The sequence below is a fragment of the Thamnophis sirtalis genome, unplaced genomic scaffold, assembly GCF_051295495.1.
Source record: "Thamnophis sirtalis isolate CommonGarterSnake01/CBP01778 unplaced genomic scaffold, rThaSir2_p1.2 scaffold_2, whole genome shotgun sequence".
Taxonomy (NCBI): domain Eukaryota; kingdom Metazoa; phylum Chordata; class Lepidosauria; order Squamata; family Natricidae; genus Thamnophis; species Thamnophis sirtalis.
Window position 1 is genome coordinate 23,569,673 of NW_028261382.1, and position 23,808 is coordinate 23,593,480.

General features: G+C 45.4%; 2 protein-coding genes and 1 long non-coding RNA gene across 8 annotated transcripts in view; 1 reads left to right on the forward strand and 2 right to left on the reverse strand.

Annotated features, from left to right (window-relative positions):
* Positions 1-10,031, reverse strand: part of TLE3 (TLE family member 3, transcriptional corepressor) — a 51,197-nt gene extending 41,166 nt beyond the window's left edge. For all 3 annotated transcript variants that reach the window (XM_087704442.1, XM_087704441.1, XM_087704440.1), the window contains exons 1-4: positions 9,151-10,031; positions 8,540-8,631; positions 7,081-7,144; positions 5,471-5,515 (exon numbers count right to left, since the gene is read on the reverse strand). In XM_087704442.1, the coding sequence (XP_087560568.1) occupies positions 5,471-5,515; positions 7,081-7,144; positions 8,540-8,631; positions 9,151-9,174 (225 nt within the window). In that variant the 5' untranslated portion in view covers positions 9,175-10,031. The remainder of the gene's footprint in view (positions 1-5,470; positions 5,516-7,080; positions 7,145-8,539; positions 8,632-9,150) is intronic.
* Positions 10,032-10,328: 297 nt separating this feature from the next.
* On the forward strand, positions 10,329-18,366 carry LOC148048497 (uncharacterized). Its single transcript, XR_015695450.1, has 2 exons — positions 10,329-11,840; positions 17,153-18,366. It is a non-coding gene; the product is annotated as an uncharacterized LOC148048497 (long non-coding RNA).
* An 802-nt stretch (positions 18,367-19,168) lies between these two features.
* Positions 19,169-23,808, reverse strand: part of UACA (uveal autoantigen with coiled-coil domains and ankyrin repeats) — a 58,348-nt gene continuing 53,708 nt past the window's right edge. For 3 of the 4 annotated variants that reach the window (XM_014074176.2, XM_087704431.1, XM_087704433.1), the window contains exons 17-19: positions 23,126-23,272; positions 21,521-21,586; positions 19,169-21,334 (exon numbers count right to left, since the gene is read on the reverse strand). In XM_014074176.2, the coding sequence (XP_013929651.2) occupies positions 21,263-21,334; positions 21,521-21,586; positions 23,126-23,272 (285 nt within the window). In that variant the 3' untranslated portion in view covers positions 19,169-21,262. The remainder of the gene's footprint in view (positions 21,335-21,520; positions 21,587-23,125; positions 23,273-23,808) is intronic. The other variant, XM_087704432.1, reaches the window with a different exon arrangement.

Genomic DNA, 23,808 nt, shown 5'->3' on the forward strand with positions numbered 1-23,808 from the left:
ATGGACGGCCTGAATATTAACAATAGCACTAGCACTTAAGACTTATATAGCACTTCCTAGTGCTTTATAGCCTTCTCTAGTGGTTTAGAGTCAGCATATGGCCTTCAACAATCTGGGTCCTCATAATATCTGTTATTTGTCTGCCATTCAGTCCCATCTAGCAAAGCACATAATATATCTTGTATGTATGTATGTATGTATGTATGTATGTATGTATGTATGTATGTATGTATGTATGTATTGTGTCACAACCCCTGGTATGCCCATCCTTCCTACAGCTGCAGCCCCCGAGGCCTATCTCCATGCAGGCCCCATCTGAACAGGTAGCCAATGATACTCTTGGGGTGGTGGGGCCTGCAGAGCCCTGATGCTGGCGGGGGGAGGTGGCAGCGGCACAGCAGCAGCAGGAGTCCCGTCCATTGCCATGGCACCCTCCCCCAGGAGCAGGTGGGAGCCAGACCAGCCGCCTCACCCTGTCTCACGCACCGGCCCACACGATGCGCTGTATAGTTACCTGGGCCATTGCGGCTGTGGGCAAGCAGACATTGGGCAGGAGCGGGCGGATGGCTGTGCATGTCCAGCAAGAGCTGGCCAGGCAATAGCAATGATCCCACTCACTTGCGCAGTATGGGCTTCACAGCCCCAGAGTGCACTGGCCAAAGGGCTGGGGGGCTGCAGCTGCTGCCTGACACCTTTGGCCCCCACTTGCTTGCCGCCTCTCATATATAGAACAATAAGACTCTACCCCCAACCTCTCAAATAAGCCCTAATGGGTCTTTTGGACCAAAAATAAATATAATTCCTGGTCTTATTTTCAGGGAGGCATGGTATAAGGGTCTCCTGTCAGGCGTGTCATCATCTCCTGCCATTCTGTTGGAAGGAGAGGGGGAGGAGGAAGGTTTGATGGCATTTTTGCATGCTTTTGCTATAAATGTTTGGGAATTAAGGAGGGGGATTGTTTGCGGAAATGGAACAGACTCCATCCCAGCCTAGTTCCAAGGCCATTGTGCCCTGAGAGTGAACCATTATCTGCCAAGCACCTTGCAGTTCTCAAAGCAACCTTCTGGCATCACGTTGGCTGCCGGTGGACTGGTCAGAAGGATTGGGTTTGAGGAAACGGAAGAATTCCTTTATGCAAGAACCTTCAGATTTCACCTGACTTTACTGCCACTTTTCTCTCAGTAAAAGTTATTTTGATTCAACTCAATGGAGTCAAGAGTTTTGCTTTCCTGACGGACCAACTTGGGAGGTCCTTACATCTCCTGCTTGAGCAGATGGTTGGACTACTAGAAGACTTCCAAGATTCCTTCCAGCTCTATTCTGATTGATTGATCGACTGACAGATTGATACTAATGCTGTGAAGGACCTGACACTGCTCTGGAAGGTGATCAAACAAAGCTTATAATAATGACACTGTAGACTTCAGAGTTGTCAATTGGTCCACTTTCTTATTTAATGCAACAATAGGGAACAGTATTAAATGAAAGCTCAGGAATCCAGCAGCCAAAAAATGTAATATATTTATGTAAGAGACCTATATGGCCATCCTCCTTATATACCATAGCCCTGGGGAACTCACAAAATGTCAGCCTTCAATGTAGTCAGAATAGGAAACCCAAACTATGAATACTAATACTATCTCAATAGTAAGTAACAGAATTTCTGTAACAGAATTTCTGTAACAGAAATGTGTAAGTCTGAAAGTGCTTTCCCCCTCCTCTGCCTTTATTTCCCATAGAACTAGAGAGAGTCCCTTCTGAGATGCTTACTCCATCCCTACTCTTCTCTCTTGTCAGGCCACTGTCTAAGTCAGAGTTTCTCAAGCTCAATTTTCACCCTGAGAAATGCTGCTGTAGGTTGTGGCTCTTTCTCCCGTCTCCCAAGGCGATTCTCATAGCCCATTGCACAAAAGCAGAAATACCAACTCTAGAGAAACAACTCCCAGGGTTACAACACATTGTCCCTCCTCCACTGGCATTTACTGGGCTCCAACCCCATGCTAGCCCAATGATAGTGCAGAACAGATGCCCAGAGGCTAGACTGGACCCTCCACCAATGAGTAATTGTGCTATACAGGCCTCATGGCCAGGTTCTGAAATAGCAAACTTGGGTTTGGGAATTGTGCTCTAAGAATCTCTGGAATGTAATGTCCAATGGGGTTGGGGTGGGGGGGCTCCAACATAGTTTGTTTAGTTATCCATTTCCAAAGAATCAAAGCCAATCAGATACCTATCCATCCATCAGGAAGGGCTCGGCTCCAGTAGACATAAAACTGCATGAATTATTCTGGGACTCAAGACCCAGGAACTGTGTGCAGAGAAACGACAGCTGGTCACCTGAGCAGATGCTCATTAGTTCAAAACTTGGCTGGAAAGCCTACAGAATTTCACACCGATTTACTTGTTGAAAATCTGACAAAAACTGGGAGAGCACAAGAAGACAGCTTTTCATTAAAGCTGCTGTGCCCTTTAACTTTCATGTCTCTCTCCTTGGCTGGTTTCCTCAGCCAGCTTGTGTCAATTTCCCCAGAATCACAAGTAGTTAAAGACAGCCAACTAACAAGCAGAGGCAACAGCACAAACTTGAGAAGAGAACTTTAGTTCACACTATTCTTATTCTCAAGGCTTTTAACATAAAGTATATTCATTTCACCTGCATACCAGAGATTCCCAAAAATCTCTCATTCCCCCCCTCCCAGAACCTATTTGCAGCCAAACATCTATAGCTGACCAAATTAAATAACTATATCCATTTATATCCATTTAGGCTTTATTCTTTGAGGATGTGGTCAGAAGGAGCCATGGGAAATAAGCCAGGTTCTCAAGATTGATTTCCTCTAAGGTTAGCCACACGCACCCCCCTTTTGCCCCCAACAGTAGCTGAGGCACAACCTGAACGTTTCCTTTTGGGGAACAAGTATAGAGGTGGTTTATCTGCTCCACATTTGATTAAGAACGTCACAGAGTGCAGCCTAAGCACACAACCCTCGTACTCCAGCCATGTGGTTTTTCCACAGCCACCTTTGCTTGGATGGAATGGCAGCCACACTGCTGTCAGATCTAGCACACAATCTGCCAAACCTCCGTGCCAGCTACTGCCCAACAGCACCAGCCTCTTCTACAGTCTTACTCAAAGTGAACCACGGCTGCTTGGTACTCCCGTCTTCCAATAAGAAATCACAGGGCTGCATGAAAGATGCCCAAGCACACTTCCTCAGAAGGACACTCGAGTCTCACCAGACTTGCTAGTAGTCAAACAAGCACAGAACTGCCACACATGTCCGATTACAGCTTCATTTGGGAAGCTTGGAAGAACTTCAAAGGTTTCAAGTGTCCTCAATAATTAAACACATTTCTTGTATCTGACAGGTACTGCGCTACTCAAGACAACCCCAAGATGCCTGGTTTTTAAAAAATCCTGAAGCCACACTGTACTGTCCTCTCTCCTCAGCCCCAATATTTGCCTCCAGGTTCAGTCCCTCAAAGTCAAAACCACTCGGTCACCGGATGGGCCTGAAGACAGAACTGTGCGCTCTGGTTCAAGAAAGTCTAGCATAGCATTCAGGAAGAAAAAGATAAAAGCAGAGATGCTCATTTGATGTCATCCAGCAATCTTTCCCCATTAAAAAATCCAAATGCCCTCCAGATACACCTGTAACAATCAGCAAGGGAGCCAACGGTCCATCAAAGAGACCGTCGCCCATAAGAAGCCACAGATTGAATGTGGACAGCAGAAAGGAAAAAATAACCCCAACCTCATTTCCTTGCCCCAAATCTATCTATTAGGTACCCATAACAATAAATCAGCCTTCTTCAGTCTGGGACCTGAAATATGATGAAACATTATTTCCCAGAGGCCTGAGCCAGCTAGAACTTTATAATTGGCATCTCTGGAAGGCGTCCAGCTGGGGGAAAGGCGGCATTAATCTGTAGTAGTTTAGGGGAAAGGATCAGGTAACTTGAAGGTAAAATCAGAAAGCATCAGGTGCAACGAAGGACATCTATCTGACTGGATTGTGAAGGAGAAAGGCCAGAAAATTGATGCAGGAAAGAGTCCCATTTCTGACAAGTGGCCAGTGTGGTTTGCATGCACCTTACAGAGAAAGCAGCTGAAAGCAGGGTGACAGGGGAAGCCTTCAGCAAGAACGGTGCTCTCCAATGCCTCCTCCCCTCTGTTGAACAAACTTTGTCCCAGGGCTGCAGATCAGGACTGGAGGATGGGCCTAGCCTGCTTGAGCCATAGGCCAGGCTTTACCAAGAGGCTTCTGCAGAGGCAGTGCTTATTAAAAAAAAAACACCCCCACCTCCACATTTCATCAGACTGAATCTCAATAACAATTCCTTTACGTTTTATTCTCACAAGGGAGACTTCAGGCTCATCAAGGGAGAAAACGCCTCCCCTCATTTTGTTTTGCTCAAGGGAAGGCAGCCAAACAAGAGTGCTGGATAAGCCCCCCCCCCCTCACATCTTTCTCTCTTTAGGAGGGGGCAAAGCCAACATACATCTCTCTCCCTTGGAACTCACCTGCCTGCCCTGATGGCCAGGCAGTCTGGAGGCTCCTAAGGAGACCACTCAATCAAGGGCCCACGGATGGCCCTTAAGTGCCTGGGGAAGAATGAGAAACTTCATTACTTCCCCAAACACAGTGGACTGCTGAACAGGCTGTGTAATTTCACAGCCTCTGCTATATGTCACATCATATAGGTTTCTTTTCAAAGCCATCCTCTTTGCCAGACCTTTCTTACAATACAGGACACCTGCTTTACATACAGAGCATAGAGCTCTTCCACTATTTCCAATCAAACACTAGTGAAAAGCATTTCCTTATGAGATAAGCAGTTGGCTCCTCACTTTTGACTACTTAATAAAAACAAATAATCAGAAACCTGCTTTTCAAGGCACCTGCAAAAAGCAGCAACCAGATGGCTTTGTGACCTTAATGAAGCATCTGATGGGGTGAAACCAATTCATAGCCATCAGCCAGATGAGTGCCATCTCTGCTAACTGCAAGATGCCCAGCAGATGGTGGAGGGGAGGGAAACGGAAAGGGGAATCTGGGTTCCAATTGGGAGAGGCTCACAGGGGTGTCAAGCAGGTCCCCTTCTGTTTGCCAACCAATTCGGCAGAGCTGTCAGAGCGGAAATGAGAGGACAGCATGCTAGGATCTGGCTTGAGCTCCTGAATGGTGGGATATTTTCCCAATAAGGAAATAAATATAGTAAAATGCACTCTTGAAATTCCAAAATATATTACAGTTGAAAAAATACTGCCAGAATGTGGCTACAACAGCTGAAATGAAGTTTACTCCCAAAGTCAAGGAAGCCCCATTGTTCTGTGGATCCTTTAGTCATCCTGAATTCAGGCCCAGGAAAAAAAAGCACTCCCCACCCACAATTGCACCCCAAAGTCTACAGGGTTCATTCCGAGACTCCCTTGGGAAAGGCAGGGACTTTCAAGGAAGGCACTCACCTGCTTGTGCATTTCAATGTTCAACCCGTAAGACATTTCATAGTACTGAAAAACAAAAGAGGCACAAACTTTTTACCAATAATGCAAGAAATGTTTGGAAGAAACTAAGCGTGCCCAAAATTCAACATCAAAATGACAAAACTGGATTTATTAGGGCCTTGAACACCTCAGTTCTGTACAGTCACCCTAGCAAAACTAGAAAAAGGCTGTCATAAAACATCTCTTCCCTTGAGCTGAACTCTCAGCTACCCAGACCCAAACTAAGCCCCTGCTGTCTCCAGGAAGTGCACAGCCTAGGCAGTTCTGGGAAGCCTCGCTGGGGCTCCCTCCAACGGTACAAAGTAAGGCATAAGGTGCTCAGCGCAGAGGAAGCCATGGGGTTGGATACCATCACCTCCCATCAACTCAGGACGTAATGATCAAGGACAGCATAAGCTCCCTGCCGCAAGTACCCAATTTACAAACAATGCCAACTCGGCCAGGCTTTCCTACATAGAGGGACACAATACAATGCTTAGACAATAATTATCTGGGAAAGACTCAATTCACAACTCAAGAGCCGAGCAGGAAGAGGAAATCAGTTGAGTGTCTTTCAAAGAATACATAACCAACCTATTTTTTTTTTACAAAGCCCTTTCAACATGCAAGAAAATGGCCACAGACATGCCAGTCTGTGTTATTTGGAGGCTTGGTAGGAGACTCAGCCACTGCTCTGAAGTCAGACTGCCCCAGGTTTCCCAGCCAGATGAAGCCACTGGAGAGAGAAGCTTCTGACCCAAAGCAAATCTTTAGACTCCCAGAGACAAATAGGGAGTTTTGGGACAGCTTCAGCTGCCTTAAAATCTCAGCAAGCTCCATATACCCAAATGTCATTGTACAGGCCATGCCACCCAAGTGCCTGGAATAATTATTGAACAGCCACAACTGTAGGGGTGATTTGTGGCAGCAATGAGTGTGTTGTGGGAAAGGATGGCTGGAGCAAAAGCAGCTGACTACATAGCACAGTGTTCAAACATTTACCCACCACTGATCTTATATTCTCCCTGGGAACATTATGAGGCCATCTCCAGCCCAGTAATCCTTCTGGTGAGTCCCAAAAAGAGAAGTGACACTGAACACAATTTTGATAGTTTGGCAGAGCAGCTCTTCCTGACGTATTCTTCAAGTAGAACTTTGACATACACCAGCAATCTGCTCAGAGGCAGAAGGACCTGAAGCTCAGAGCCTGCAAAACCCACAGACCACACAGAGCCCCTGCCACACGAGCCTTAAGAGAAACAAAGAGCAGGCCAGGAACCTCAAACCAGGATCTACAATACAACAAACAGTTTTCAGGTCACACAACCAGGGCAGTCAGGGCATCTTTTGAGCAACGGGCCCGTTAACCAGAGAATTTTCAGTGCCTTCCGTGCAGGGCTGTGCGTGGGAGAGCACCCAGGCACCGCAGCTAGATCGCAGACTGCAATTTAGCCGCTCTGTCTCTCCCCTCCCCTCCAGAGAATGACTATTGGGGCTACTTTTGAGAACCCCAATAAGTGGGACTCAAATGCGATGAGCAAGGAGATCCCTCCCAGTTCTGTTCCTGCAGAGCCAGAAAAGATGTCTCTTACCATGACATAGTGGCGCTGCATTTCCGTCTTTTCATTTGCAAGCTTGTCATACTCCACTTTCAAACTAAAAAAATAGGAATTTTTAAAGTGACACGATATACAAAACATCATCCCTTCAAATACGAAGAAAGGAAACAAGAAAAAATATGCCCACAAATCCAATATGTTGACATGAAACCCTTCCTTCCTTCCTGCATGTTTACTAGCTGTGCTCATAAAAAGTTTTAAGCCTTCACAAAAATGAACTCTGGCACTCAGAACTGGAGGCCCAAAGGCCTAGAGAAAGATTCTCCACGCTCTAAAGCTAAAGCGCCCGGCCTGACTGCCCTTAACTGTCCGAAGCCCAGCCTGCCAAGTATCCAGCCAGAGAAAGCATACTCAGGCTGGGGAAAAAGGAAATCCTTGGAGGTTTCAGTTAAAGAGCCACCATTCCTGGAGTTTCTTTTCATACAGGTAATCCTCGACTTATGACAACAACGGAGCCCAACATTTCTGTTATTCAGACATTTGTTAAGTGAATTTTGCCCCATTTTATCACCTTTCTTGCCAAAATTGTTAAGCGAGTCATTGCAGTTGATTAGTTGGTAACCCAGTTGATAAGTGAATCTGGTTTCCCCATTGACTTTGCTTGTCAGGTCACAAAAAGTGATCATTGAACCTTGGACCACAGCAATGGTCATAAGTATGAATCAGTTGCCAAGCATCTGAATTTTGATCATGATGATGGGGATGCTGCAACGGTCATAACTGAAAGACGGTCATAAGTCACTTTTTTCAGTGCCGCTGTAACTTTGAACCGTCACTAAATAAACTGTTGTTAAGTCAAGGACTACCTGTACAGGTAAAGCAAACAGCAGGCAAAGCCAGTGGAGGGAGTGGGGAGGAAGCCACCAGCTGCTTTGGGCTTCCTTAGCAAGCCAGAAGATCAGAATGCCAAGGCAAAAGAGCCAGCAGCCCTTCATTCAAGAGCCAAGGCTCCGGCACTGCCAGGATTTCCTAAGGTAAAGGTTTCCCTGTCAGCCATGTCCGACTCTGGGCCACAGGCTCATCTCCGCTTCTTGGCCAAGGGAGCCAACGTTGTCCGAAGACAATTTCCATGGTCATGTGGCCAGCATGGTTACATGTCAAAAGTGCACGGAACGCTGTTACCTTCCCACTGAAGTGGTACCTATTCATCTCCTTGCATTTGCCTGCTTTTGAACTGCTAGGAGGGCAGTACCTGGGGTGAGGAGGAGCAGGAGAAATGATGGGATTTTACTCCCAAGCAAATGGGGGCCCTGAGGCCCAGAAGCTTTAGGGCACAGCTTGAAATCCAAAGCATTTCTCAAGGGAGCCACTGGAGGAGAAAGGGAGGCAGAAAACTGCATTTGAAGGGGGAGGGGGCTTTCCACAGGGAAAGCCTACTTCTTGCCACCCTTATAGGCTGCAGGACCCAGTGGGATGAGTGGAGGATGCTCACCTGTGGTACTGGGCCTGCAGAAACTGGAACTCGTCCTTAATCCTGTCACAGGATTCAGCCACTGTGAATTTAAAGCCAGGCTGGTGGGGGCCCTAAGGAAGAGACACGTTGACTGGAGGCCAGGGGAGCCCAGCCACCCCTCCCTATGCCAGCACCACTGGGGTGGGACTTCAGACCCTTCCCCTTCCAGCATCACGGGAGAACCATCTGGGCTCCCTTCCCAAAAGAGCATTGGGCTGGCTAGCTTGGGGAGGGGGCTCCTTGAAAAGAAAGGACTATTGGAAGGGGCCCTTAATGAGCAAATGACAACAAATAATATATTAATACTAATACTCCAGACCCTCCCTGACACGCGAGATGTGGTTTTACAAACATTTGATTCAAAAGTCAAATAAACCAGCTTGCCAGGACCCTGGAGACATTCAAAGAGCCGGCCCGGGCGAATCTATCGCTTCGTCTTTCCCCGCCTAGTTTAACTGATTGCAAGGGAGGGAGGGAAAGCATCGCTAGCCCAGCCGGCGGGGGCGAGGGGAGTGGGGGGCTGCTTTGAACCTTGGCGGCCCTCTGCCCAAGAAAGGAAGGTTCTCCGGGCAAGGCCCAGCACCACTCACCGGGTGCCGCCCCTGCGGATACATGGCCCGCCCCAGCAGGCCCACCGCCACGGGAACCAGGACTCCTCTGAAGCCGGGACAAAAGAGGCGAGCGCGGGCGGCTCAGCACCCGGCGGCCCCCTCACGCCCCCCGCCGACCCCGGGAGCCTGGCGCGCCTCCTCGTCGTCCTTCTCCTCCGGGTGGAGCGGCAGCGGCGGCCGACCTTCCCCCGGGCGGGCGGCGGCCGAGTTGGCTGCGCCGCCGCTCCCAGGCATCCTAGCTCCCCACGCTCGCGAGGATTCTCGCCGGCCCGATCCCGAGCCGCTCAGTCAAGCCGGAGAGCCGCGCGCACTCGCAGCGGCGGTGTCCGGACGGGGCGCAAGCGGCGCCGGCTCCTTTCCCAGGTTGCCCCGCACCGTCGGGCTCCGCTCCAGCTGCGCGTGGGGGGGAAACGGCGGCGGCGGCGGCCGGAGGAAGAAAGAGGGAAGCGAGGCGAGCGGGAGGGGGGTGTCCCCGCCACTCTGCGCCAATCACCGCGCAGGGATCCCACGTGGGGAGCTCCCGCTCTGATTGGGGCCTGGGCGGAGGGGGCGGGAGCGTTTCAGGGCCCCCGCGGGCTCCCTCCCTGCCATCGCCGGGGCCCCTCCCGTCGCTTCTAGCCGAGGAATTTCGGGGCCGTCCAAGGCTCGGCGCCGGGCGAGAGGGCAGACGTCCCGCGGGGAAGGGAGAACCGAGGCCGCTTCCTTAACCACGGCTGCTGCACCGCACCGAGCCTCCCGTTTGCTGTAGCCGCCCCAGTTAAGCTAAGCGCCGGGCGGCTCACGGGACGCGCCAACCAGAGATCCGCTCCCGCTTCCCTCGGACTCGGCTTCTCGGCGCCCAATCCCGGGCGGGCCACTGACGGAGGGCCGGGGTGGCGGCGGCCTTCGCGAAGCGCTGGGCGCGTGGGGTTGTCGAGGCGCCGGGAGGAGGAAGCAGCCGCGCTTCGCCCGCGGGACATTTCCACAGCGAAGAGCGCCGCGGAGCTTCCCCTCCCGTTGCCAGGAAGGGCCGGTCAGAGAAGGCGCCGAGCGCTGCCTCCCAGGCGAGGGCGGTAGCTGTGCCGGAGGGTCGCCCGTGGCTCGGCCGCCTGAAGCAACGGAGCTCCTGGACGCGCGCCAAACTACCCCCCCCCGGGACTTCCCTCACGTGAGAGGCCCCCGCCCCCTGCCCAGCCAAAATGGCTTCTGGTATGACGTCATTAGGGAGGGTGGCGCCCCACCCCACGTGGAGCACGGGCGCACTAGGGAAGGATGGCCAATCGGCGTCCTGGCAAGCGCTTTCCCGGCCGCCTATTGGCCCTCTTGACCGTCTGCTGCCACTCGGAGTCGGCTATACGTCGAACCCACGCGGGCCGCGGAGTCAAGCGCTGCCGATTGGGCGGCTTTCCTGCGGGTGCGCGCGCAACTCTTGCCCGGGAAGGCGCTTAATTGGCTCGGAGCGGCGTCTCCCTCCAGCCGGATCCGTCGGCCACTGCCGACTGACGGAGGCGCCCCGCACTAGAGCGGCCGCCGCTCGGCAGCCTCGCCCTCCCCTCCCGCGCAGTGCCGCAAAAGGCGCCGTTGCAAAGCCGGGAGAGGAAGCGCGGCTGAGGACTGCGGGCGCCGGGCCAGCCCGGGCTGACACGGAGGTCGCTTCGGCTGTCGGAGGCCCGGAGCGCTCCCGCCGTCAGGTACCCGGCTAAGCCCGCCAAGGGCCCGAGTGCGCGCGGCACGGAGAGGCCTTTCCAGCTTCTCGCTTGTTTGAAGAAGGCCGGGATGAGCGACGGGAAGTGGGTTTGGCCGCCCGCCGGGCCAAGCCAAGACTCGCTGCAGCAGTGGCAACGGTGAGCTCCGCCAAGTGAGACTCGGGAACGCTGTTTCTTGCGGGAAGTGGGGAGGAAGGGTCGTGATGCCCGCAATTCCCTCCGGCAGATATAAGAAATGATCGTTCAAGGAACCAATGTTGTCGGGAATCTTCATTGCAATATGGCGCTGCTGGCATTGAAAAGGAATGAGAGTCCTCAAAATAGTTCGTTCATTATAACTTTTTAGCTGACTGAAAGGAAAGCGGATTTGGAGTGGGGAAATATACAGTCCTGGCCAAAAGTTGTGAGAATGACCTGAAGATTAATTCTCACAAAGTGCTGATCCAGTGTGGAAGATGACAATGTGCATATACTCCAGGATGTTAGGAAGAATGATCAAATTAATTGCAAAGTCCCTCTGTGCCATGAACATGAATTTAATGCCCCCAAAACATCTCCACTGCATTTCAGCCCTGCCTCAACAGGAGCAGCTGATATCCTATCGGTGATGCCATCCTTAATACAGGCACCAGTCTTGGAGACCACTCTTGTCATGCTGATGAGGTTAGACTAACAGACTGGAAGCTTTACAAGGAGGGTGGTGCTTGAAGTCATTGTTCTTCCTCTGAGGAGGAGCCAGTGACGGTACATCGTGCAGACCCAACAGTCTGAGTCCACCGATGACACTTTTGCCTCTGGACAGTCCGGTAGGACCTAAACCGTCCCGAAGAGATAGTGACTAGGAAGACAAAACCTTGCTGGTCACAGGGACATCGCAAAGTCCCTGATCGATCCAAGGAAAGCACTTCCAACCGGCGGCAAACAGGCAGTCCCCAGGCTGACAAAGTCTCCGGAAGGAAAGAAGAAGTGAAAGTGTTCCATCTGGTGAGGGTTTTTTTTTTTTTTTTAACTTTCAGAAGACTGCCCTAAGAAACCTTTTTTTTTCTTTAAAGATATTAGTCCTCTAAGTAAGAATAAAGCGGCGAATTTAATCTTTATTGGACTCCTTAGAAAGTTCTTTGCTTTTGCTTGTAACAATGTTTTGTGGATTGAAGTGATTGCAATGTCTCCTGTTTCTCCGCTTGAAGTGAATGGACTGATTTTTTCCCCTTATTTTTTACTACCTTAATTCTTTTGGCTTAAACTAAAACATTTTTTTTATTTTAACAAATTCCTCCTCCTATTTGTTATAAAATCATATTAAAGATACTTGAAGAAAAAGTTTTTTAAAAAGTTAAATCTGGGGAAGCCTGAGCCTGAAGTTTTTTTTTTCTTGAAACAATGTATCCTTTGTTCATTCCTATTTGACTTCACTGACTTTGCAAAGGAAGGGTTTGGAACTTGTTTATAAAACTTGATAAAGACTCAAGGGCACGAACAGTGTCTTGCAGGTGTGTTTGGAAAATATTTTGGCAAAAGAAGGAAAGAGAAAGAAAAAGGCAAGAACCCTTCTACTTTGAAAACCACAAAAGAACTTATGCTCAAATATAGATATATTCTTCAAGAAAGTTTTCCTTTTTGACAGGCTAGTGTGGCAGAGATATCAGATTCCTTTTTTTTCTTTTTCTTTACATCTCTTTTCTTTTGGAAAAATGGATCAATATTCAGATGAGGAAAACTTAAAAGTTCAAAACATCCTGGATGGACTTCAAAATATTTTACTTTTTTAAAATAATTTTTTTTTATTTTTTTGTTTGTTACATAGACAACACATACCCACAACAATGAAAAAAAACAAAACAGAAAAAAAAACCATCATCACATATAGCATGTCGTTTGGTTACAAGTGTTTTAACATTTATCATTCTTACACATTTATTATTTCATTTAATAGGTTATAATATACAGTTTGGGTTGCTTTGTTTACCATCCCTTCCTCCTGTTATAACACCACCGTCAGCTTCTGCCTTGCTACTGCTTCAGCTGTCATGAAACGGGGAGGGAGGGTTTGGTATTTGGGTGGGGTTATTCGATGTGCTGGAGGAATGTTCTAGTAGTTACTGGATGGTTGGACTACGCATGCGTGGGTGCTTCCCGCCTGGACCAACGACCCCGACATTCCATCTTCGTGATACCTTTTGAAGTTATCTCACACCTGACACTTGAAGGACTTATGATTGGCCTGAGGCTATGATCCCAAGGGGTGGGGAATGGACTATTCTATATATCAATTGCTTTCGCGCCTAATTAAACAGACTTCGCTTCGCAACTGCTCGCTAACCATTTGTAATTAGTAAAAGTACTTTTGATTTCCAACACATGGAATCTCTTGGTCTTTCTTTCCTAATTATATAATGGAGGGATGCTGACAACCACCTTATTTTCCCTTTCTTTTCTCCCTTCCTCCCTTCTCTACTTTCTTCCTTCCTGCTCTCCTTTCCCTTCCTTCTCCCTGTACCTTTCTCCTACTCCTGCTCTTCCTCATCCCCTTCCTACCCTCTCTCCTCCTCTTTCTCTCCTTTCCATCCTCCTCTCCTTACCTCTTTCTTTTCACCCTCTCTCCCTTTTCTACTTTCTTCCTTCCTCCTCTCCTTCCCCTTCTTCCCTTGCCTCTCCTTTGCTCCTACTCTTCCTCTTTCCCTTCCTACCCCCTCTCCTTCCATTTCTCTCCCTTCCATCTTCCTTTCCCTTTCCTTTCTCCCTCTCTCCCTTCTCTACTTTCCTCCTTCCTCCTCTCCTTCCCCTTTCTTCTTCCCGTACCTTTCTCTTACTCCTGCTCTTCCTCTTCCCCTTTCTACCCTCTCCTCTTTCTCTCCTTTCCATCCTCCTCTCCTTACCTCTTTCTTCTTTCCCCCATCTTCCTTTCATTCTCCTCCTTTCTCCCTTTCTTTTTCTACTATTGTTGGTGTGTCTATTTTAAATCTCAGTTTATGTTTCCTTGGGATGGTACTTCCGCCAACCCAGATATAATTTAGTATCATTTCTTAACCCTTACCTTTGCTAATCTATCCTAACTATATTTCCCCCCACAGACACACTTTGTATCTATTGTATATATACTTATATATTTAATACACACAACAATTAAAAAAACACCCAAAAAATCCCACAACAAACATATGTTATAAAAAAGTATATCAGCTGGTTACAAAAAGTTTTTGTGCATCTCTTCCATTAATTCATATTAATTTGAACGTCTTAACTCAAATGTTTATCTATATTAACATAATCATACCTCCACTTTTAGTTGACTACAGTTATTTAAACATCCTTCATCCTTAACTATACCAAAAATTCAATCCATAACCACATGCTGGCATTTCATTTACTTATTTATAAAATCCTCCATTAACATTAAGTCCTCATATCCTGTTTTAGCTAAACATCCATAATATTTAATACCAAAGATTTCTAATCCTCCATGTATATAATTTATTATCATTCTCCTTTATTTAATTATATCCTATATCATAGCATTTCCCCCTATTAAGATTTAACTGTATATAGTTTTATTTTTTTATAATAATTATTATTGTTATTAATCTTTATATATAGTCCAAATATATTTCTAACCTTCCCTTCTCATATCCAATTATCATATCAACTCAACATTGTATACATTACTATCATTATCAATTTTTATTCATCTATACCTATTGCAAATGGATTTAACTAAGTTTAGCTAATTTTGAATTATACTCTTCCATCTATCAACCTATATCTCTCCAATAACAGAACAGTCTTATATCTGCTGCCATTTGTGGGTCCAATTCTCCAAACATCTTTAGGAACAAGTCCATACGAAGAAATCTTTGCACCTTTTTGTCTGTAGTGCCTCTCATATAATGTTGCCGCCCTCTTTTTATTTCCTTTATCAGCTTGTCTAATTCTCAGTAGTGGTATCAAATGTTTTGCAGATGGTATTTCATAAACTATGAATTATTTGATGCTTCCTAGTTCTCCTGCGCCCTGTCTTTTGAAATGAATTTTCTGTCCGTTTAACTCCTCCTCAAACATTCCATTCTTTCCTCCCTCAGAAGTAAACCAATTGTCACGAATATCAACAAGTTCAGATTCTTTATCTCCAACATTCTTATTTTGTATTTGAAAAACATTCTCAGTTTTTTCCTCATAGTTTGTTGCCAAAAACACCAAATAATCCAATTTTCTCTGAATTCTATCTTCTGTGTCAGACAGCATCTGTAGTGCTGAAAAAATCACTTGAATAGACGCTTGAATAGACGGCATGTTTATACGCAGTTAGTATTTTTTCTTGAGAGCTCTGAAGTATTTGCAAGTAAAAGCAGACTGAAAGCTGTGCAATCTTATCAGATCTTAAGCCAATACAGCCAAGCAATAAAAGTGTCAAGATGTAAACAGCCAAACTATAGTGAATTGGTTTACAGCCCATTTGCAGAATATCAGAGGAGATGTTGGAGTAATCTATCCATTATCCGTGTGAATAACATTTAAAAGGTAGGATAACCACCATCCAAAACCATTAAAAGGATCAAAATCGCCACTAGATTCTTCTGTTCTTTAATTTAAATTAGTTTGAATTTTTAGGCAGTCCGTTTCTCTCTAAACCATAAAATATTCTTACCAGCTGGAAACACTTTCTCTTTCTTTAGGGCTGTCTGCAGTTTCAATAGCCTTGAGGCTAATCCAGAAGTCACTGGCAAAGGAGGTTTTTCCTGGGTCCCCAGAGACTTTGCGAACGTCTCTGGGACCACTGGGTCTCCCCCAACCTTTCACTGTCTCTTCGGAACAGCTTGGGTCCAAAAAGGAACCGTCCAGATGCTTCGGTATAGATAGAGATTCAGGAACAGCCTGAAAGTCCGTCTTCTCACTGCTAAGCCTCGCCTTCTTCCTCCCTAAGCCCCGCCTCCTTCCATCTGGTGAGGTTTTTTTTTTTTTTACTTTCAGAAGACTGCCCTAAGAAACCTTTTTTTTCTTTAAAGATATTAGTCCTCTAAGTAAGAATAAAGCGGCGAATTTAATCTTTATTGGACTCCTTCGAAAGGTCTTTGCCTTAGCTTGTAACAATGTTTTGTGGATTGAATTGATTGCAATGTCTCCTGTTTCTCCGCTTGAAGTGAATGGACTGATTTTTTTTCCCTTATTTTTTACTACCTTAATTCTTTTGGCTTAAACTAAAACTTTTTTTTTATTTTAACAAATTCCTCCTTCTATTTGTTATAAAATCATATTAAAGATACTTGAAGAAAAAGTTTTTTAAAAAGTTAAATCTGGGGAAGCCTGAGCCTGAAGTTTTTTTTTTCTTGAAATAATGTATCCTTTGTTCATTCCTATTTGACTTCACTGACTTTGCAAAGGAAGGGTTTGGAACTTGTTTATAAAACTTGATAAAGATTCAAGGGCATGAACAGTGTCTTGCAGGTGCGTTTGGAAAATATTTTGGCAAAAGAAGGAAAAGGAAAGAAAAAGGCAAGAACCCTTCTACTTTGAAAACCACAAAAGAACTTATGCTCAAATATATTCTTCAAGAAAGTTTTCCTTTTTGACAGGCTAGTGTGGCAGAGATATCAGATTCCTTTTTTTTCTTTTTCTTTACATCTCTTTTCTTTTGGAAAAATGGATCAATATTCAGATGAGGAAAACTTAAAAGTTCAAAACATCCTGGATGGACTTCAAAATATTTTAGAAGGAGCCATTATAGTATTTTTAGTATTTTAGATCTATCTTTTTTCTAAAGAGGGTGGCATGTCAGATCCATAGCATGATACTGCCATTCAAATGAAGGGAGGGGGCGGCATGGGGATAAGCTGTGTTTTTATAACGTTTTTCTTGGCGGCTAAGCACCTTGCAGTATTCTCACTTTCTTTGGAATGTAATGAGGGAAGGCCATGTGGATTGTTTCCGTTTGCTGAAAGTGGAAGAAGATCCTTATCTGTTTCTCAAGACGGCCGTTACAAAAACATATTTATACCTGTGGATTGGCTGAACCCTCATTCGGACTGGAGGGAAGGATTCTAAACCCCTATTTTTAACTGTATAGTTTGGGAGGGAATTTAGATCTGTTTCGCCTATCCTGCTATCACTTCTCAATAAAAGATTCCTTTTGAAATGCCACGTTTTTAAGAGTTTATACTTTCTTGGGAAAGGAGGAGAGGCAGGTCCTGACAGTAGATCACAAATAGTACTGGGGAAGTTTGTCGTAACTTTCAACTTTGTTAAGCAACTGGTCATAAATCAAAAATTCCTGGTACATCCTAATTAGCTTCCTACTCTTGCAGTGTCACAGAAGGCAATCTGCATATGGACTAAGCAAAGAACCAATAGCCACATCCACCATCTTCAGCTCTTGCATCCTCACTCCTCTGCCAGGTCTTGGAGTCATGGCCATGGATGCACCTGAAACTCAGGAGGACAAACATTGGTAGGACCCCATGCCTGCCACTCCATTGAATAAATGCAGTTGTGGGCCTAGTTTTCATCAACATCCTCCAACACAGTAACCCAGCCTCCTAGATCCACGAATTGGGGGGGAAACCGGGGTGGGCTACTCTCTCTTCCAGGCACTTCTGGCCATTTCAGCAAGCTCAAAGTCAATTGACAAGTTAATTTCCTTGTAGGGAAAGCCAGAAGACTCCTGAGATTTGCCTTGCAGGCATAGTGCAACCAAACTCCATCTCAAAGAATAACTCGAGTCTGGTGATGCTTGAATGCAGATTTTATAGACATAAGTGCTTTTCTGCTTACTTTGCGTTCTGGTTACTGTATTGTGCTATTTGAAGTTATTAGTTATAAGCCAGAAATAAAAAGCAGTCACCATTTTAACAGAATAACAGAATTGGAAGGTCATCTAGTCCAACTCTCTACCCCCCACCCCATCTATGCAAACCCTACACTATTTCTGTCAGATGGCAGTCCAGTCTCTTCTTGAAAGCTTCTAGTGATGAAGCTCCCACAACTTCTTGAAGGCAACTTCTGTTCTATAGGTTGTTCTCACGATCAGAACATTTTTCCTTATTTTAAGTTAAATCTCTCCTTGAGTTTTCCATTCATTATTACTTGCATGGCCTTCAGGTGTTTTGGAGAATAGTTTGACCCATCTTCTCTGTGGCAGCCCTTGAAATATTGGAAGACTGCTATCATGACTCTCTTCACTAGACTAGCCAGGCCCAGTTCCTGCAACTGTCCATCGGATATTTTAGCCTCCAGTCCCCAAATCATGCTGGTTGCTCTTCTCTGCACTCTTTCTAGTCTCAACATTTTTTATTGCGTAGTGACCAAAACTGGATGCAGTATTCTAGGTGTAGTCTTACTAAGGCTTTATAGAGTGTTATTAGTACCTCACTTGATCTTGATTGTATCCCTCTGTTAAAGCAATTTAGGATTGCATTGGCTTTTTTGGCTGCCGCTGCAGTTGGCTCATTTAATTGGTTATCCACTGAGACTCCATGATCCCTCTCATAGTTACCGCTATTAAACCTGGTTTCACCTAGTCTATATGTGTCCTTTTGGTTTTTCTTGCCTAAGTGTAAGACCTTACTTTTCTCTACATTGAATTTCATTTTGTTAGTTCGAACCCCGTGTTCAAGTCAGTCAAGATCCATCTGGATCTGGAGCCTATCATCTAGGGTGCTGACTATTCCTGCCAGCTTAATATCATTCACAAATTTGACGAGTTCCCTTTCTATTCCCCCATCTAAATTGTTTATGAAGATATTGAAGAGTATTGGGCCTAGGACAGAACCTTGCGGTATCCCACTGCTTACGTCCCTCCATGTAGATGTAGTTCCATTAAAGACTACTAGTTTTACAGCCAGTTACAAAGCCATCTGGTGGTGATGTTGTCCATTCCACTTTTTTCTAGCTTACCAAGAAGTAGGTTGTAGTCTACTTTGTCAAATGCCTTGCTAAAGTCTAAGTATATTATGTCCACAGCATTTTGCTGGTGGTCTAAGTTAGTCACTATGTCAAAGAATGAAATAAGATTGGTTTGGCATGATGTTTTTAACAGATCCATGCTGACTTCTAGTTATTACTATACTCATTTCTAGATGTTCACAAATCTGTTTTTTTTTTAATTATTTTTTCCAGTATCTTCCCAGGTATTGATGGGAGGATAATTGGTCTGTAGTTTCCTGAGTATGGTTTTTTTTCCTTTTCTTTTTTGAAGATGGGAACCACATCAGCTCTTTTTCAGTCCTCTGGTAGTTCCCCGGTGCTCGAGGAATTTTTGCTATATCCCAGCTCACCCACCCAAAACGGCAGCATGTCATTTCAATAAAGCACAGGAGAAGTGACACAGAAAATAAATGTTTATTGATATGTAGTGTAAAAGGGAGAATAGAAATACAATGCCTCCCGGAAAAAAGAGAATGATAATACTTTTAAGTATTCGTACATCAAAACCAGACAATTATTGTCAGTTAATCAAGTTGCTGAGAACAAGAGCACTTGGTGAATTGGTTAATCTAAGTCTTCCAGAAGAGCAAAAGAAGAGGCATTCTCTGAAGTTCTCAGAGTCAACCTTCCCCAAAGACATTTTAAGCCCACCCAATCTATGCACAGGTTAACCTTCCCCATTTCCTTTCCTCTGTTCACAATCAAATTTTCTGAGGTGACAATTCCTGCCACCTCAGAAAAATGGCAATAGAGCCAGCAGTCCATTGCAGTCCAACACACTCTAATTCCCTGTGCTTGGAAGGTCCTCTTTGCAAGTAGGCAAAGGGCAGGAATGCCCAGTTATCTGCAACTCTGGAAATCCAGGCCTTTGTGTTTGATCAGCATTGTGTATGGCAAAATCAGCTGTCAGTTTGTTAAAGCAGCACCACAGCCTATCTCCAACTGGGAAGCTTATGGTAAGAGTGACTCTTGCCAATCAAGGAGCCATCTTCAGAAGTCCATCAGGGCAACATCCTGTCTTAGCACACAAATACCTCCAACAGGCACAATGTGGCTTTGCAATTTTTCAAGATCATGCTCAACTTCAGATGCTTAACATAAGTAACTAGCATTTTTGAAGCAATCTGCTTTTAATATTTCCATGTAAAAAGGTCTTTTTTTTCCCCTAGAAACCCAGAACACCATATATCTGCTTTTGGAATTATTCCAAAGTTACTTAAAAAGCAACACCAAATTTTCCAGTCCTTTATATTTATTCTTAAAACACATAACATCTATGCCAACTTAATTTTCTCACCAAAAGGCTTTTCCTGCATAAATAATATCCTTTAGAGTGGATTATCATACACAATTTACAAAATACTGTATTTTAAGATGCTTTTAATCACCTTAGCATAAAATCAAAGAATTTGAGCAATTGGGGTCCATTGTTTGAATCCAACTAGCACAAGCTAAGACACAGGCCTCACAGCAGGAAGGGGTCTTTCTGGGTGCCCCTTTCAGCAGAGTTCCCCAATCCAAGTTGAATGGAGCCACAGCTGACAGCCGCGGCCACCCGTTCATCAAATCTATGTAAGGACACAATTAAGTTCCCTGGGTAACTGAAAAGACTTGCCGCTCTAGGAGAGAGATCCCCCCCCCCCCCCCCACTCAGCAAGCCACAGATCTGGAAAGGACAAACTGGTCTTTGGCCCTTGACCCTTCCTGGCTGCAAAGGGGGGTCCAGCAGTACAGCCAAGTCCACTACAAGAGGCACAGGTATTCTTTTGTTTTTGTATTTTTTTTTAAAAAAAACTTCTTTAAATTTTCCCAACTACTTTAGTTCTTAATTAGCTTATCTGTAAACAGTTTATTCTTTTTTTAAAAAGTAATGAATGATCGAACACAAATCTTAGGCTACTGTATTTCAAAGTTTCATAACAGCTTCTCATTTTTATCTATCCCAGTCCTGCTGTCCTGAAAACTACAAATAAATCAGTAATCAACACTCTGTGAAAAACTATTGTAAAAAGCAAAATATTATCTGATGTATTTTTCTCTCATGAAAACAGCAAGAAAAAGGCATGGATACTTTTACCTAGTCTTCAGAGAGGCAGCTTGGCCAGCCAAGCTGCTGTGGAACAGAGGGCCAGTTCCAGGAGGGTCCACCCACCCCCGAAGATGCAGGCCCACCTCTCTGAGCCCCCTGACAGGAGGGGGAGGGGAGATGTCTGGGCAGGGCAGGATCAGCATTCTTTTAGGGCCGTCAATCCGACATTCAGGAGAACTTCGCTTTGGTCATCATTTTGACTACCTATAAATAAAAACTTCTAATTTTTCAAATCACGAGTGATCTTTCATTTTGTTTAACAATGGGTTTGTGTAAAAAAAAAATCATATTCCTGTTACAAGAAGCTGGTAGGCGGGGTTTACCAACTCCTAAGCATTAAGGGAGGTTAAGAAATTGGCAAAGTTGCCTGCAGCCTGAGGAGCCAGCCAGAGCCTCAGTTCCCCTAGCAAATCAGTCCCTGTCGCATGCGGATGATCTGGAGCAAGGCTGCCTGCACATCTTCATCCATATGACCCTGTAAAAGTAAAAGGAGACCTTTAAAAAAGTAAACTACTAAACATTTAAGACACTCCATTCTTGTTGCTTGGCTAAGTCTCTTTAAAGGAGGCAGGTGTCACGCTCAAGCATGAGAGCCATTGTCTTGGAAGAAGTCACCCAGGCTAAGCGACCCCCTCCCCAAAGTCCCTGCAAGGTCACGCACCTGAACAGCACTAAGAAGGTGTGTCCGGTATATTGAGATGACTTCTTGGTGCTGCCTGTCAGCATCCTAAAGCAAAGGAATCTTCCATTAATTTTCTACCTGCAATGATCCAACTGATTGGCTTCACTCTCATGGAGGAGGGGTGAGAAGTTACACAAGGGACTGATGCTTTCGAGACCCCTAGAAATTCCTTCTGAGGTTTTGATCCACTGCTGACAGTGAGGAGCACTCCTAGGTGCTCTCTGAGCTTGCTTGTTTTCTTGCAGAGTAAAATATTGGCATACACCAGGAAAAAAAACATATTTAAAAGAAAAATATTTAAAAAGCTGACAGGTTCCAGGAGAAGAGCCTTCTGCCCTCTGGAACATCTTCCCCCTTCCCTCCCGACATTTTCTAAGTGCCTTCAAATCTGGCTATGCCTGGGGATCCAATGAAGGGGCTTCATACTGGAGGTGGTTGATGAATTAAAACTTAAGCCCACCTCCCCACCCGTGTGTCCAGCCTTTCCCATCGAATCTTAATGATTTTATTTAATGATGTTATCCACTGTGTTCTATGCTTGTTGATTTTAATGCTTTTAATTTTTTTATGCTGTAAGCCAAAGTTGTTGACTATAAGATCGGTGGCAAATAAATTTGATAGACAGACAAACAAGACAGCCAGTCAAGGAACCCTTGGTGCTCTCTGAGCTTGGCTGTTTGCTTGCAAACTAGCAGTGCACTGATGGGATCTAGTCAGGTCATGAAACATCTGCAAGGAACAACCGTCAGAGAGGACCCAAAGCTCCACCGAAGCTATTGTGATGTGTCCCTTGGACGACTCCTCCAATTCTTCCTCAGAGGCTGAGTTCATTCCTGCCATGTCAGGAACTGGGTTAATTAATGACTCTGAACGGCCAGCCAAAAGACATTTACAGGAGGCTTCGGCAGGGGACAGCTTGCAGGTCAGTGAGGAAGAGCTACCTTTCATAATAGATCCGAGAGCACACAAGACAGAGAAAAGACAAGAGCAATTGAGATCTGCCAGATTACTCAGGAGAAAACCCTTGCCTGTCTTGATGGGTTGCACCGGAAGTGCAAGTCACAGAGGGATAAAAGCAGAGGGAAGTGTTGCTGCAAACAATATATTTCATTTATGGCTGTGAGTTCCTTGTGCTTCCTGCTTGACTTTGTGCCTTGGAGACTCCATTAGCCTGGTGGAGTTAGGTTTGTTTGGTGGACTTATTCATTGGAGTAACTTTTCACTGTTTTAGGGACTATTGGCCATTGCTTTGTAGACTAACCTTGGCCTGCTTGTGGCTCGATTTATGTGGGACAATTCTGAGGCTGGGTGGAGGGAATTGCTGGGGAGCATTAATAAACTCTCTACAACCACACTTGTGTGTTTGAGTGAGAGAGGCAGCACTGCAATATATATTGTCTTTTATAGGAAACAAGTGCTAATGGAAAGTGGGGGGGCATGCACTCACAAACAGCATTCAGGTTTTTCTGCAGATGTGCAGAGTTGCAAGTCATGCAAGGACTGAGAGATTATTTTCCCACCATATCTAAGCCTGGTGCTCCTAACACGCTGCAATGGGTCCTCATGTCCCAGATCCCTACTTACAGCCAGCTGCTGCTGCAGAGTCTTCACCTGGTTCTGGAGTACTTCCATCTGTGGATTTTGTCTCTTTGCAGGAATGTTGTGGGTAAGCTGTGAGAGGCCATTAAGAGCCTGTTTGAGCCGTTCCACATCATTGAGAAGCTCTGTTATCTTCAAGAGAGATATTGATAAAATTCCAATGAAAAGAACAAGAAAGCCCTGTCCTCCCATCACTCCTGGACCACAAATAAGGAGAAAAAATACAACCAAATCCCTGGGATTTGGGCACGTTCATCTAGAAGAGGACAGAAATTTAGCTTTGCCCACAAAAGAGGGTTGACCCTGTTTTTACATGGAATTCTTGCATAAAATCAAAAGGCAGCAAGTAGGAAACAACTGCAGACATCTCCACACTGAGCAGCTCTTGACAGCTACTCCACCAATCCCAATTGCAGAAGGAAGAAGCCACCCAACTCCAGGGAGACCTCAGGTCAGAAAATCAAATTCCTGAGAGTTTTAAGATGATGACTGACCAATGTTATTTTTTATTAAATCGCAATGCTGTGATAATGCAATGTCCCCTCAGAACTTGCCAGCAGCTATGCTAGTGACTACATGGAAGCGTCCAGGAGCCTAAATGGAGATGGTGGGCATATGACTACTGTAATTTAAAAATACGTGAAGAAACAATGGCAGGTTTAGATAGT